The sequence below is a fragment of the Oncorhynchus kisutch genome, linkage group LG11 (assembly GCF_002021735.2).
Source record: "Oncorhynchus kisutch isolate 150728-3 linkage group LG11, Okis_V2, whole genome shotgun sequence".
In the NCBI taxonomy this organism is placed as follows: domain Eukaryota; kingdom Metazoa; phylum Chordata; class Actinopteri; order Salmoniformes; family Salmonidae; genus Oncorhynchus; species Oncorhynchus kisutch.
Window position 1 is genome coordinate 6,210,226 of NC_034184.2, and position 14,584 is coordinate 6,224,809.

General features: G+C 44.4%; 1 protein-coding gene across 2 annotated transcripts in view; it reads right to left on the reverse strand.

Annotated features, from left to right (window-relative positions):
• Positions 1-4,016: 4,016 nt before the first annotated feature.
• The window catches only part of LOC109900091 (polypeptide N-acetylgalactosaminyltransferase 2), a 129,460-nt gene continuing 118,892 nt past the window's right edge, over positions 4,017-14,584 (reverse strand). For both annotated transcript variants that reach the window (XM_020495814.2, XM_020495815.2), the window contains 7 exons: positions 11,220-11,323; positions 10,831-10,957; positions 9,753-9,845; positions 9,450-9,533; positions 9,145-9,271; positions 8,397-8,516; positions 4,017-8,074 (listed from right to left, as the gene is read on the reverse strand). In XM_020495814.2, the coding sequence (XP_020351403.1) occupies positions 7,919-8,074; positions 8,397-8,516; positions 9,145-9,271; positions 9,450-9,533; positions 9,753-9,845; positions 10,831-10,957; positions 11,220-11,323 (811 nt within the window). In that variant the 3' untranslated portion in view covers positions 4,017-7,918. The remainder of the gene's footprint in view (positions 8,075-8,396; positions 8,517-9,144; positions 9,272-9,449; positions 9,534-9,752; positions 9,846-10,830; positions 10,958-11,219; positions 11,324-14,584) is intronic.

A 14,584-nucleotide genomic window follows, 5' to 3' on the forward strand; every position in this document is an offset into this window, starting at 1 on the left:
TATATAATTTATTCAAGATAGATTTACAAATGACAGTTTGTCATGTCAATCTGTATAATGCATTGTGTTCATGAATTTCATTATTTTCTCACTCCATGATTCTACTATTAGGTTTTACGTTCAACCCTTACAACACAGGTAGCCAAGTCATATTCAGTACCTGAGGCCACATCCTATCATTCTTTTTTAGCGTCCTTGGCCATTTCTCATTGCCTGAAATGTCTGTCAGTCTGGTATCACTGTAATTCCCTATAGCATCTGAGAGGCAATTTTTATTTACCATTCCTCTGTCAAATTCATGAGGTCAGTTGATTGACAGGCCTCTCAATCTATCGTCATCGTTCTTTCCTTCTGGTATTTAGCTACTGCTGCTCTCTGGCCCATAAAGTATGTCTGACAGTGAGTGCAGCTCCAAGACCATTCAAATCAAATTTGATTTGCCACATGCGCCGAATACAAGTGTAGACTTTACCGTGAAATGCTTACTTACAAACCCTTAACCAACAGTGGGGGGTGGTCTCTGACAATTTTATGGGCTTTCCTCTGACACCGTCTAGCTTCTTGGATGGCAGGAAGCTTGGCCCCTGTGATGTAATGGGCCATTCACACTACCCTCTGTAGTGCCTTACGGTCAGATGCAGAGCATTTGCCATACGAGGCAATGATGTAACCGGTCAGGGTGCTCTCGACGGTGCAGCTGTAGAACTTTTTGTGGATCTGGGGGCCCATGCCAAATCTTTTCAGTCTCCTGAGGGGGAAAAGGTTTTGTCATGCCCACTTCATGACTGTCTTGGTGTGTTTGGACCATGATAGTTGGTGATGTGGACACCAAGGAACTTGAAACTATCGACCCGCTCCACTAGAGCCCCGTCGATGTTAATGGGGGCCTGTTCGGCTCGCCTTTTGCTGTAGTCCACGATCAGCTCCTTTGTCTGGCTCACATTGAGGGAGGTTGTTGTCCAGGCACCACACTGCCAGTTCTCTGACCTCCTCCCTATAGGCCGTCTCATCGTTGTCGGTGATCAGGCCTACCATTGTTGTGTCGTCAGCAAACTTGGGTGAACAGGGAATACAGAAGGGGACTAAGTACACACCCCTGAGGGGCCCCAGTGTTAAGGATCAGCATGACAGATGTGTTGTTGCCTACCCTTACCACCTGGGTGGTAGTCCCGGAAGTCCAGTATCCAGTTGCAGAGGGAGGAGTTTTGTCCCAGAGTCCTTAGCTTAGTGATGAGCTTCGTGGGCACTATGGTGTTGAACGCTGAGCTGTAGTCAATGAACAGCATTCTCACATAGGTGTTCCTTTTGTCCAGCTGAGAAAGGTCAGTGTGGAGTGCGATTGAGATTGCGTCTAGGGTGTCCGGGAGGATGCTGTTGACCAGCCTGTCAAAGCACTTCATGGCTACGGACGTGAGTGCCACGGGGCGGTACCACTCCAGTGCACCCACCTCTAACTCTAAACTAAGCTCTTAAAGGACAATCTGAGACTGCATGCAAATATGGATATTACCATACACTGCATCTCTTTGGCTAGTCAGGCAGCCCATGCCCATTGTGTTCTTAAGTTCGTTTTTTTACTCACTATTTTGTGAATGTTTTTCATTCAATTTAGTCTTCACTCTGCATTAGTGATCAAGACTGATAAAATACTGTAAATACAGTATAATAGCCAACATGGAGTCTATATTTTTGAGAGAGACTGAAGTTTAATGGAAGTGGCTCAGTGAACTGTGAAGTTTAATGGAAGTGACTCAGTGAACTGTGAAGTTTAATGGAAGTAGCTCAGTGAACTGTGAAGTTTAATGGAAGTAGCTCAGTGAACTGTGAAGTTTAATGGAAGTAGCTCAGTGAACTGTGAAGTTTAATGGAAGTAGCTCAGTGAACTGTGAAGTTTAATAGAAGTAGCTCAGTGAACTGTGCTCATGTCGTGTGATGAGTAACCTTGCCTCTGCCTATAGGCTTGAATATGCAAAGAAGCCAATCTCAAAATAATAGTGCAGCCACATCTGCAGGAACATTGAGACCTCATTGTTATGTCTTTCTGTAGGCCTATAGTGCAATGTGGTAATTGAAAGTCTAAAGTTGAGACAAAGATGTATGGTGGAGACACTCATTTCAAGGAAAGGAAATTAACTTAGCTGACCTCAGGGCATCATTATTTGATATTCAAAGGTTAATTAAAAATAAATACAATAAAGGTGCTATCAAAATACTGTAAAGAATTCTAGTAGATAATATTGAAATAGTTATCATAATGTTCTCAATCATTGGTCAGTAGTAAATTTGTCAAGAATAATAAGGGAAGTTGATGAAATTAAATCTAGTTTCAGCATAGTATATTTCACATTGTACTAATGTGTAAATAGCTCATGTAAACTGGACCAAACATCCTAACGTATCAGATGAATTCTATAAGAATGTAATGTAAAAAAAACGATGTACAAAACAAACTGCAATGTATGATTGCTCTGAGAATGTTGTGTTGCAGAAACTGCTTCTCGTCCTGTGCATCTTCCATCGGTGGAGAAAAAGTGATAGCTGTGTCATGTTTGTACACCCCTCATTGTGTATTCCCTCTAATCTCCATGTTAACTGTGCACCCCGCTGGGCCCAGTTTTTCAAAAGTTGTTTATCTAGATTTCTCCTATCAGATAGCATTAAATGCATAGAAATAGAATGAATAGAACGCATCCCCATTTTCTGTTCTGTTCATTCCATGTCTATAAATGTAATCCAATCTGATAGAAATCTAACTTTTGAAAAACTGGGCCATGACTGACTTTGAATCGTATGTTGATGAGCATTTACACACATTTAATAAATGTTCATGATTTTATACACCACCAGTGTCAAGTGTTTATGTAGGCCTTGTAAAGCGTTTACGAAGGCTTCGTTAACCTTATATACTTTATGTAAAGCGTGACGAATATGGGCATATCACGCTTGCTCACCCTGTGGGGTAGGAGTATGGTGCATGCCTATGCTAACGCCCCTTGGGGGCTAGGAGTATGGTGCATGCCTATGCTAACACCCCCTGTGGGCTAGGAGTATGGTGCATGTCAGGCTAGCTCCCCCTGTGGGCTAGGAGTATGGAGCATGTCTAGGCTAGCGCCCCCTGGGGGCTAGGAGTATGGTGCATGTCAAGCTAGCTCCCCCTGTGGGCTAGGAGTATAGAGCATGTCTAGGAGTATGGAGCATGTTTAGGCTATCGACCCGTGGGCTAGGAGTATGGTGCATGTCAGGCTAGTGCCCCCTGTGGGCTAGGAGTATGGAGCATGTTTAGGCTATCGACCCGTGGGCTAGGAGTATGGTGCATGTCAGGCTAGTGCCCCCTGTGGGCTAGGAGTATGGAGCATGTCAGGCCAGCGCCCCCTGTGGGCTAGGAGTATGGTGCATGTCTAGGCTATCGCCCCGTGGGCTAGGAGTATGGTGCATGTCAGGCTAGCGCCCCCTGTGGGCTAGGATTATGGTGCATGTCAGGCTAGCGCCTCCTGTGGGCTAGGAGTATGGTGCATGTCAGACTAGCGCCCCCTGTGGGCTAGGAGTATGGTGCATGTCTAGTCTCCAGATGTTTAATGTGCTGTTGGTAGTAGTAGTGGGCGGCAGCGGGTCTGTTTAGTAGAGCTGCTGATCTTTGGTGACTCTGCATATTTAAAAAAAAAAAAAAGGTCCAATGCAGACAGTTTTGTATCAATATCAAAACATTTCTGGGTAACAATTAAGTTCCTTACTGTAATAGATTTCCATTCAAAAATTGGGAAAAAAAATCTCATAAGAATTTTGATAGACCAATAAAAAGAGATCGTCAGTCCTAACTAATTTACCGCATGGTGATGTCATCATGGAAAGCCAAAACATCCACCCATGCAAACCTGCTGATTAGAAGGTCCTGTGTATATTGTATTTTCAACCATCAACTATCAGGAAATAACACCGATCAAATGTTTCCACACTTTTACAGTGTTAGTTTCATCAGCTGTTGTACAATATGATACGAAACACAGGAAAAAACAGACTTCTGACTCCACTTGGCTTTTAATGTCTGTTACATTACCCTGGGATGTGATGGAGCGTTACACATATGTACAAACCCTTTAGTTTCCTCTGACTGTGGGATTGTGCATGCAGCAGGTATTAGAGCTGGACATTTATGTGTATTAAAACACAACCCTCCCTTTGCACCTGCATCTAAACCAGTGTTTCCCAATCCTGGTAAATACTGGTTTAACACTCACACAATTGATTCAACTAATTAAAGGCTTGATGAGTTGATGTACAAGGGATGAAACAAAAGTCTACCTGAGGTCCCCAGGGCTAGGATTAGTTCTTAAAACCTCTCCTCGGGGACCCCCAGACATTTCCCAGGTGTGTTGAAGCCCTGAACTAATTCTCCCAGACAAGGGCTTGAGAATTAGTTGACTCTGGTGTGCTAGCTCTGAAATGGATCCTATACATGGAACAGATGGGGGTCCCCGAGGAGAGGTTTGAGAACCCCTAATATGAGAGAGATGTCCACAATTTGCTGAATGGAAATTTGAGACACTGGAGAACAGCCAGGGCTGGATCTTTGTTAGAGGCTGTTTCCATGACAATACTGTCCTGTTTTCCCCCGAGGAGGACTCTGCATAGCAATGAGAGCAAGCAGGCCAGGAAAACTGACTGAATGATTTAGTTACAGCCGTCAACAAAACTCTGGCTTCCAAACCTTATTTCTCATTGCTAATTAACCAAGTCTTCAAGGAATGTAAAGAAAGGCCACATCTCTCATATATAAATGCATTTATTTAAGTACATTTTTCCTAATTTAAAGTAAAAGTTTTGCCATAGCTATAAAACAATGAACAATTCCAAGCGTTGTACAGTAGATCCACTCACTGGTGTTGCTTGTTCATACTGTACAGTAGATCAACGTAGTGTATATACAAACATACACTCTTACATTGGTTACCCCCATGCTGCCTCCCCTGTGATTTGAATCCTACAGCAAACTGTTTTATCAAAGGAACAAATCATATTTGATGTCCCAAACTACTATTTTCTTGATTTGGTTTATAATTCGTCATCATTATGCCAATGGCACGCCCTTCACCTTGTATTGACAATGTAAATCAAATAAGTAAATAACTTTGGCACATTGTGCTATGTAAACATTTCATCCAATTTAAAATGTGGCTGTAATGCTAGGATTCTTTTTATTCTTCTACTAAAGTGAACAGCAAACTTGTCATTTTCACATAAATCTTACAAAAAAGGCTTGATTCAATACTTGAACAACCGTTGCCACCATGTAGACAATGTTCACCCGAGCAATCCCTTTTAGTACTGTAGGCCACCTGAATTTCACATTAGAATTGTTTCAATTTCAACAGTGACGTACATGATAGCAGACAAAGCTCTTACCATGTGAAACTTGTCAACTCATCTCACACGGGAGGTTACAACCCCCAACTCATCTCACACGGGAGGTTACAACCCCCAACTCATCTCACACAGGAGGTTACAACCCCCAACTCATCTCACACGGGAGGTTACAACCCCCAACTCATCTCACACGGGAGGTTACAACCACCAACTCATAACGGAGGTTACAACCACCAACTCATAACGGAGGTTACAACCCTCAACTCATCTCATGATTTCATAGTCCTGCTCGCACACGGATCTCACATTCTGAACTGCAAATAAAATATTATGGTCGGTTTCCGCTCTTACTGCGGGACACCTCTCTTACTGCGGGACACCTCTCTTACTGCGGGACACCTCTCTTACTGCGGGACACCTCTCTTACTGCGGGACACCTCTCTTACTGCGGGACACCTCTCTTACTGCGGGACACCTCTCTTACTGCGGGACACCTCTCTTACTGCGGGACACCTCTCTTACTGCGGGACACCTCTCTTACTGCGGGACACCTCTCTTACTGTGGGACACCTCTCTTACTGTGGGACACCTCTTTGGCATTTTTTAAATGCAATACCTTTTCCACAAGCGTCAGATAGGGACTGCTGCATATGCTCCGTCGCTGTGATGCTCCTTTCTGTACTGATGGTTGGAGATTCCTTTTGTATCAGGAAGTTTGACCAGAATGGTGTAGAACACACAGGGATTGATGTGTAGGACGTACACAGATTTCTTATGGTAAATGTTATGCATATATAATGAGGGCTTACAAAATAATAAGTAATTTGCTATTCTAGAATAAATTAATCTCCATTGATATCAGGGGAACCCCCACGAGACAAAACCAATGTCACGTCAATGGATTAATTGTTGCTTTCATAAGTCGTTATAGGCTCCTTGGGCCATCACATTAAAGGTGGGTTCTACTGCCCCTCAAACAGTAACGTTTAAAGTACCACATATCACAAGCTACATGTAGAAACCCAATCAGAATGGTCCCGAAGCAGATGCTAAATGCACAACAATGACATTGAAATAGGAACATCTTATTGCTTTTCTCCCTTGTGAGTGCAGTTAACTATAGCCGAATGACCTGCCCTCCTTCAAGAAACCTGTTGAAAGCTGTTCACTAGCACACAGACACATTCTCTTTTAAATGGGATGGATATCAAAAAAGGCAAAGACATCATTCACAAAGCATGCGAGTAATGTGGAGAAACAAATGGACAGAAAGAGAAACTGTAGGAGAAAAAAGCCGTAGAAGTATTGGTATAACATGCAGCAAGGCCTCGCCGTGTACCGCGTACATGCTGTCTGTCACTTAGCACGCTGAACAAGTGGCATTTTCTAAAATGTCAAATCACAAATACATACACTGTGAGACAACACTTGTCGACTTCTGAGAATGGAAATGATGGTTTCAACATTACCCTGTGATAAACTCTTCACCAATACTGATTTGGATGCAATGGTAACACCGACACTGAGAAGGACAACCTTTTTTTTTCTTTTTTTTTTTAGGAAGTAAGTAGATTTGTTTTTACTCACAAGAGAACTGTCAGAATGCAACAATAGTACAAAGAAATATAAAGAAAAACATAATGAATATATATATATATATATATATATATATAAAATAATTTTGTTGGGGGGGGTTCCATTCAATTGTGATGTACAAAGGGGACAAACACTGAGGAGCCGTAGCAGCCAGTGCTACAATCTGTGACGATTCAGCAGCGATACACCCTCGACAACTCCTGGCCCCACCAGTATCCATGAGAGGCCTGCGAAGAGAACACTTCTGATCGGATGACGTACCTTCTTACAACACGCATGACAGGAGCAGAATGAAAACTCAGTAAATTGTTAATTTTCTTAAATCTCTTTTCAACTCTGGCAGAGCAGTCCACCAATCAGGAGAGAGGCGTTTGAGTGAACGAGAGGAACAGTGCATAGAGTCATTTCCCTTCTACCAGCAGGACTTTAAGGGGCCAAAACCAGCTGAGACAATCCACTTTCTTCCTGGCCAGTTTGTCTAGTCAGGGAACCTCTGTAGAATACGTCTTTTACATTCAACAAAGACAGATTACTAGAGAGAGAAAATGACTCATTAATAGTCTTCTCCATTTCAGAACTTCAGTGGAAAGAGAGAACAAAGGACACGCACAAAATAAAAAAACATCCAGAAAGTTTCTTTCGCCTGTAATAAGAAAAATGACTTTCTCACATTGCAAAGAGCGGGACTAAAGATGAAATGCTGAGGTATATAGTTGGAGGGAAAGCATTATCATCATCACCACCACCAACATTAAAATCATCATCATCCCACTTGGTAGTCTGTAGTTTCAATATCCTGCTTCCCTCTGTGTGTTGTGGCCCCTTCGGGGACCTCAGTCTGTCCGTCCGTCTGTCTGTGTGTGTGTTGGTAATAGGTGGCTCTAGTCTGTTTGGCTCCGGGGAGGAGAGGATGTGGTGCTGGTGGGGGATACACTCTCTCTGTTTGTCTGTCCATCTCTCTCTAGGGCTGGAGGTTGAGTGTGAACTTCCACTGCTGGTTGAGGTTGGGGCTGCACACCTCCACTGTCAGCCCCCCATTACGTGCGCTGCGGCTGTCCAGGCACAGGTTGCTGCCCACGTGCCGCAGCTTGGAGTTGCTCTCAATCTGCTCCCATTTCTGGAGACACACGAGGTGCGGTCAGGGAAGGGTTGGGAGAGGGAGGAAACAAAGGTCCACAAATCAGTCACAGGTTTTTATGTCATGTGAGTTTTATTAACCAAAAACACAATAATCCTATGATCACTAATGGTTTCTATTGATAGTGAGTTTATGGTGCAAATCCAAAGGGATCATCCCAATCCAGAAAAGCATCATAATCCACTAAATTAATGTTCTAATTCCATTCTAACAGCCGGACTGCTGTCAGTCTCTCATTTACTACTAGTGCTTTCTGATTGATCTGATCCTTGGTGCATGACTCGGTGCTCGGCTCGCTCACCTGTCTGCTGTCGTTTTCCCTGCAGCCCTGCATTTTGATTTGTGAGCCAGCAGTGCGATCCACCACCGTCAGACACAGGTCCATGTGCTTCACTGACTTGTCCTTGGTCAGTGCCCATTCCTGAGGAGAAAGAGAGGGAGACAGTCAGTTTAGGTACTCCTCAATGATTATGTAGATCTATTTGTAAAGTGTGTGTCTTTGTCAAGTGTTAATATGCAGTGTTTGCATGTTGTCTGTTGTAAATCGGGGCGGCAGCGTAGCCTAGTGGTTAGAGCGTCGGACTAGTAACCGGAAGGTTGCGAGTTCAATCCCCCGAGCTGACAAGGTACAAATCTGTCGTTCTGCCCCTGAACAGGCAGTTAACCCACTGTTCCCAGGCCGTCATTGAAAATAAGAATTTGTTCTTAACTGACTTGCCTGGTTAAATAAAGGTAAAATAAAAATAAAAATAAAATAAAAATCACACCTATATAGACAAACAGGGCCTTGACTCTCCCATAATCCCCTCCTCCAGCGCAGTAATATAATCAATATGTTGTGGGAAGTGGGACATCAAAATGGATTTCATCAGTATGAATCAGAGACTCCCAATCAAAACAATATTTGACTGTCCAGTCCAGCTCCTGATAGTGGACTGTCCAGTCCAGAACCTGACCAAAAGTAAACCCACCTCAGTGTGTTACCCAGCCCAGTGCACAGCTTGGTTATGTGTAATGGATCTGAACAGTACCCGAGCCCTGAATGGTACCTGATTTCCCCCAGCATTGTGGCATTCGTAGACCCCCACCACTCCGTCTGCAAAGTGTCCCAGAGTGTCTAAGCAGTTCCCTCCCTGCTGCAGAGCGCCGAAGGCAATGTCCTGATGGTCAGGGACCCTGAAGGGTCAGACAAACAGCACATGTCAGGGGGATGTCAAATCACAAGACGTGAGTATATGCCACCACCAAAATGTCTTTCCCCTAGTTGAATTTCCAGGTGGAATACAAAGCCCCGCAAAGTCTGTTCCGCCTATATATTGCTGGTCCACTGTGGCGGTGTGGTCTCTCTACTTACCGCAGCTCAGGGTACACATTCTCCAAGTACCACTTGAATGGCTGGCAGCCAAGCCTCTTCTTCATCTCCATCCTGCTCTGAATGCTGCCAGACAGAGATTAAACCATGACTCATCTAACTACCAGCCATCTCTGGATGTACCACCTGACCTTCTGGAGGTGTCAGAAATGGGGAAATGTCTTTTGCTATTCTATACAAGGACTATACAAGGACATCTGTGATGCCATCTTGGAAGACGTGTGTCTGAAACAATACTTAGTTGCCGTAGGGCACAGGAAGAAGGGCGTCTAAAAGGATACTTACTTGCCGTAGGGCACGTTTCGGGCCGAGGGCACAGCGGCGTAGTAAAAGTTCTTAAACTCATCCATCCACACCTCTGCTGCTCGCCTCGTGTTCCTGTGGACAGACCGATACACACCATGCTAGAATACTTAAAAAAATGCATTCTTCCTGTTCCTTCTTCCAGGCCTTGAAATAATCACTGATCTGAAATCATGTAATAATTTCAGTGCAGTAGCCTAAAAACTATAGGCAATGTTATAGATTCAATTGGTCACGTGTTATTTATTCAATAGAAGGATGGATGTCTGTTAAAATATGAACAGGGCAAGAGAAAGTGAGGATGCGGTTCAAGCTTCAGAAAACACAGGAGGAGAGTGACAGTCCTCGAAGCTATTTTGAGATATGAGCACACATCCTAAGACTTGGCAATCTGTGTGGTATTCAGTGCTATGTGATAGACTGGCAGTGAGGGAGTGGTCACTTTCTCTCATCTCATTGATGAATCACCCAGATGCGAAACAGTGTTGACACTGCAGGGGTGAAGCCAAGACGAGAGCAGAGCTGAGGCTTCTGTTCTGATTGAGCCTCAAATTTAATGACTGCAGCTAAGCTAGACTTTGGACAACAGTATTAGAATGTGAATTGCAAAGGAATGAAACAGCCCTTCCCTACGGGCTACTAGCAGGTTTTCATCTCAATGCCTCAGCTTGGATTTCATTGGGTCTTTGAGAAAGGTAAAGTTAAGGGTAAAATGTGGGTAAAGTTAATGTAGGGTTAGTGAGTAAACTCAATTGCCAGTTAGCCTGTACTGTTGCCCTTTTTTACGGCTCTCATTTCAAACTATGTACACTCCAGCTTGTTGGTTATGTGCCAGTAGGTACACAGTGCCAGTATGTAGAAGAGGTTAGTCCACAGTGCCAATATGTAGAAGAGGTTAGTCCACAGTGCCAGTATGTAGAAGAGGTTAGTCCACAGTGCCAGTATGTAGAAGAGGTTAGTCCACAGTGCCAGTATGTAGAAGAGGTTAGTCCCCTGTGGACTCCAAGAAGTCAGACTTTAGCCAAGTCTACCTCACGTCACAGGTACAATCAATAGTCACCTAGCAAACACAGTGCCACTGCCCCCAGGGAAGGTATATGGGTGCTGCTTCCTGAAGACGTGGCCCACTCTACTGCAGGGAATGATCTCTAGACTGCCGCCACACTGCCACACGCGGAAAGAGATCTCTGCAATGTCCAAAGACAAATCAGAAACACACACATTAATATAACAGTTTAGGGCAAGGTTTTACAGTGACAATTCAATGTGCTAGAACTTCCCACAGTTGGCATCTTCAATGTCAATACGATTTCAATCAGAAAATGGTGTCATATAATATTGACATATAGACATCATAAACCAATTCCAGAAAAGGCATCCCACTCCCTCTTCCATCCCCACACAATGACAAACAAGCTCAAGCTTTCCGAGTGTTCTGTGTCCACTTACCCAGATTCTCTCCACCCCACACATCCATCATCATGTCGTACTTCCCCAGCAACTCAAAGTAGTCCTTGTCCATGACAAAGAGGCCGCCGGCAATCATGGGAGTCCTGAGATAGGGGTATGACAGAAAGTAGCTAGGGTTATGAGACAAACCCGAGACCGTTCTGCCAAGTTCAGCTCTCCTAAAGTCCTCTCATTTGCATGTGATACCCGGAGCCCTGAAACCCGGCAGCTGGCCCTGAAACCCGGCAGCGGGAGGTAGGCTGGCCCTGAAACCCAGCAGCGGGAAGTAGGCTGGCCCTGAAACCCGGCAGCGGGAGGTAGGCTGGCCCTGAAACCCGGCAGCGGGAGGTAGGCTGGCCCTGAAACCCGGCAGCGGGAGGTAGGCTGGCCCTGAAACCCGGCAGCGGGAGGTAGGCTGGCCCTGAAACCTGGCAGCGGGAGGTAGGCTGGCCCTCGAAACCCGGCAGCGGGAGGTAGGCTGGCCCTGAAACCCGGCAGCGGGAGGTAGGCTGGCCCTGAAACCCGGCAGCGGGAGGTAGGCTGGCCCTGAAACCCGGCAGCGGGAGGTAGGCTGGCCCTGAAACCCGGCAGCGGGAGGTAGGCTGGCCCTGAAAACCGGCAGCAGGAGAGAGCTGTGGTGTCCTGACCTCTGGCTGTTTGGATGGAATAATACAACACTTCCCTTTTCCTCAGAGGCCATTTTGTTTTCGAAAGGAAGAAAAACATCAATGAGCGTCTTGGACAAAAGCCTGTTGAACAAAAATGTATGTCTCAAAACAAAAACAAGGTCTGGTCAACAAAGAAATGGATCAAACAAAGTCTGGTCTTCAAGGACATAGGGCTTGGCAGTATACCGCATTTTATGATATACCGGTGTTGATGCAGGGACCGGTTTGGGTTTTTACTTTACCTTCTATACCGGTGTTGATGCAGGGACCGGTTTGGGTTTTTACTTTACCTTCTATACTGGGATTTGAATGTTTGGTTTGTTAAATGTGATACGCAGTGTGCAATGTACATTTTTATTGTTTACTTCGCTTCTTGAGTCATCTCTCTCCGCTCTTTATCTCTGTGCCACTTTCCACACAGAACTAGCCACGCCCCCTGTCACTCAAGGAGCGCATTTGATGTTCCTCAACCACGAGACACTTGCGTTCAGTCTGCATTAGTGATTGGCATTCTGGCTCTTCTCAGTGAGTCGGCTCATTCGGCTCAGCTCACCAAAAATAGCCAGCTCTTTTGGCTCCCAAACGCCTCTTTAAAAAATATATATGTTTTGTATTTTTTCCAAGTCAAACAGTTTGAGATAGTTTGACTATGATTGGTGTTAAAACTAATGAAATTATATCACACACTACCTTAACCACAATGTATTTAAAAATGCATTGGTTTGTTATGGAAAAATAATGCTATTAAACATTTGCATTTAAAGTATAACTTGTTTAATGTATATAAACAAAGTGCATATAAATGTAACAATTCTAAAGGAATACAATGTGAAAAGCATAATAATTGAATATTGCACCATATCAAAGAAAAATAAATAACAATGTGCCAAACTGCAGCATCCCACTTACAACATTAAACTGGTCCCTCTTTTCTCTCTCTTCTTTATTGCCATGTTATAACCAGCAGCACACAGCAATGCTGACCATATTTAGCTTTTATGAGAGATTTGCATTCAGAAATACAAGCTGCCTCACTTGAGGTGCTGATGCGGTTTCTTCTCCCAGTAATTATTTGTCCTGTTTTAGAGAAGACCGGATGTGGCCACTATTCAGAGCCGTGGATAGACAGAGGCCTTGTTCTCCCACCAGCTCAGAGGATCTGTAGATCGTTGGAGGAGGACCTCCATTATGGCATCTGCTGAGGGATTCCTTCCTGCTGCATCCCAGTTGCTCTCTCTCACTACTGCTGGTGCTTCTGCTCCATCTTCTTCTTGTTGTCCTGGTGCCTGAGCCAGCTGACTGCTGGGGCTGTCCCTCCCTGCTGCTGAGGTTATTCTTTGAAGAGCCTCAATCGCTCTGGCATCACTGAAGGCTAACTTCTTAAACCTGGGTTCAAGTGCAGCGGTTTCTGATAGCACGTGATTATATTCCATTCTGTGGGACTTTCTGTCCATTGATGAACATAGGGTGTCCATCAACTCTGTCACATGTCCTGTAGTTACATTTGCTTCTCTCTGGCGGCTGGCTGTGATTCGCTGCAGGCCCTTACACAGGAGTATCATTTTACATCAGGAGTATCACAGTAACTAATTAGTTCAGGTTCATGTTTTGTCTACTGATACTACATTGTCATCTACTGCTCATATACACTTATAATACTGGATTAAATATTGATGTAGTAATAACTGCTTACTCACTTCTCTCCACTGATCTCCACAGTGACCTGCTCAAAGGGTTCCAGGACTCTGCACACCTCCTCCACCACCTCCCATTCCTCTTGGGTTAGAGCATCACCAGTTGTATTGACAATTGTCAGGGTAGAGATGATGGCATCCTTTTACTCAAGAAACCACTTCAACATATAAAATGTTGAATTGCAACTTGTAGTGCAGTCTTGTTCAGGCCTCAGTTCAGGCAGCTACCCCATCTGTCGTTGTGTAGACTTTAGTTTTTCAGCACCTACTGTGTTCCTGTGGAAGTATTCCACAGCTGCTTTCACACAGTTTGCTTCATCACCTTCAGAGCATTTCTTACAATGAGGTTGATTGTGTGGGCAAGACATGGATGATGGGTCCATTTAAACATTTATGGCTTTGGTTATGGTAGCTGCTTTGTCGCTAACACAACAGACCACTTTTCCATCTACTTGCCATTCTCTGGTCACTCTCAACAGTTCCTCTGCCATGTTCTCTGACGTGTGTCTGTCGCTGAACTCAAAGAAGTCCAGAAGACCGCTAGACATAGAAAAATCTTAAATGAAGTGACATGTAACTGACATGTAAGAAGGCAAACTGCAGTAGCTTTTTGGACTCTTTCCCACACTGAAGCCTGTGTGCTCTCGTACAGTTGTGGAATAAGTGATTTTGAAAGAGTTTCCCGGCTTGGAATTGTGTACATTGGATTTAGACTATTGCTATAATTTCTAAAAACCTCTGTCCTCCACGATAGAAAAATGTCTGGAAATCGGTGGGAATCATTTTAATGAATGCACTATCAATTTGGCCTTGTTTTGTTACAGACATAGACATTGGCATAAACTGGTCCATAGAAGACTGTGTTGCTGTGGGTCTTAGAGTAGGCCTACTTGACTGAATGGATACATCTCCACGTGTGGAGGTGCTGGCTCCACCAGTATCACTAGCAGGCCGGCTAGTTTCTCGAAGCTCCGCTACAGCTAGCGTCACAGTTGGGTGCACA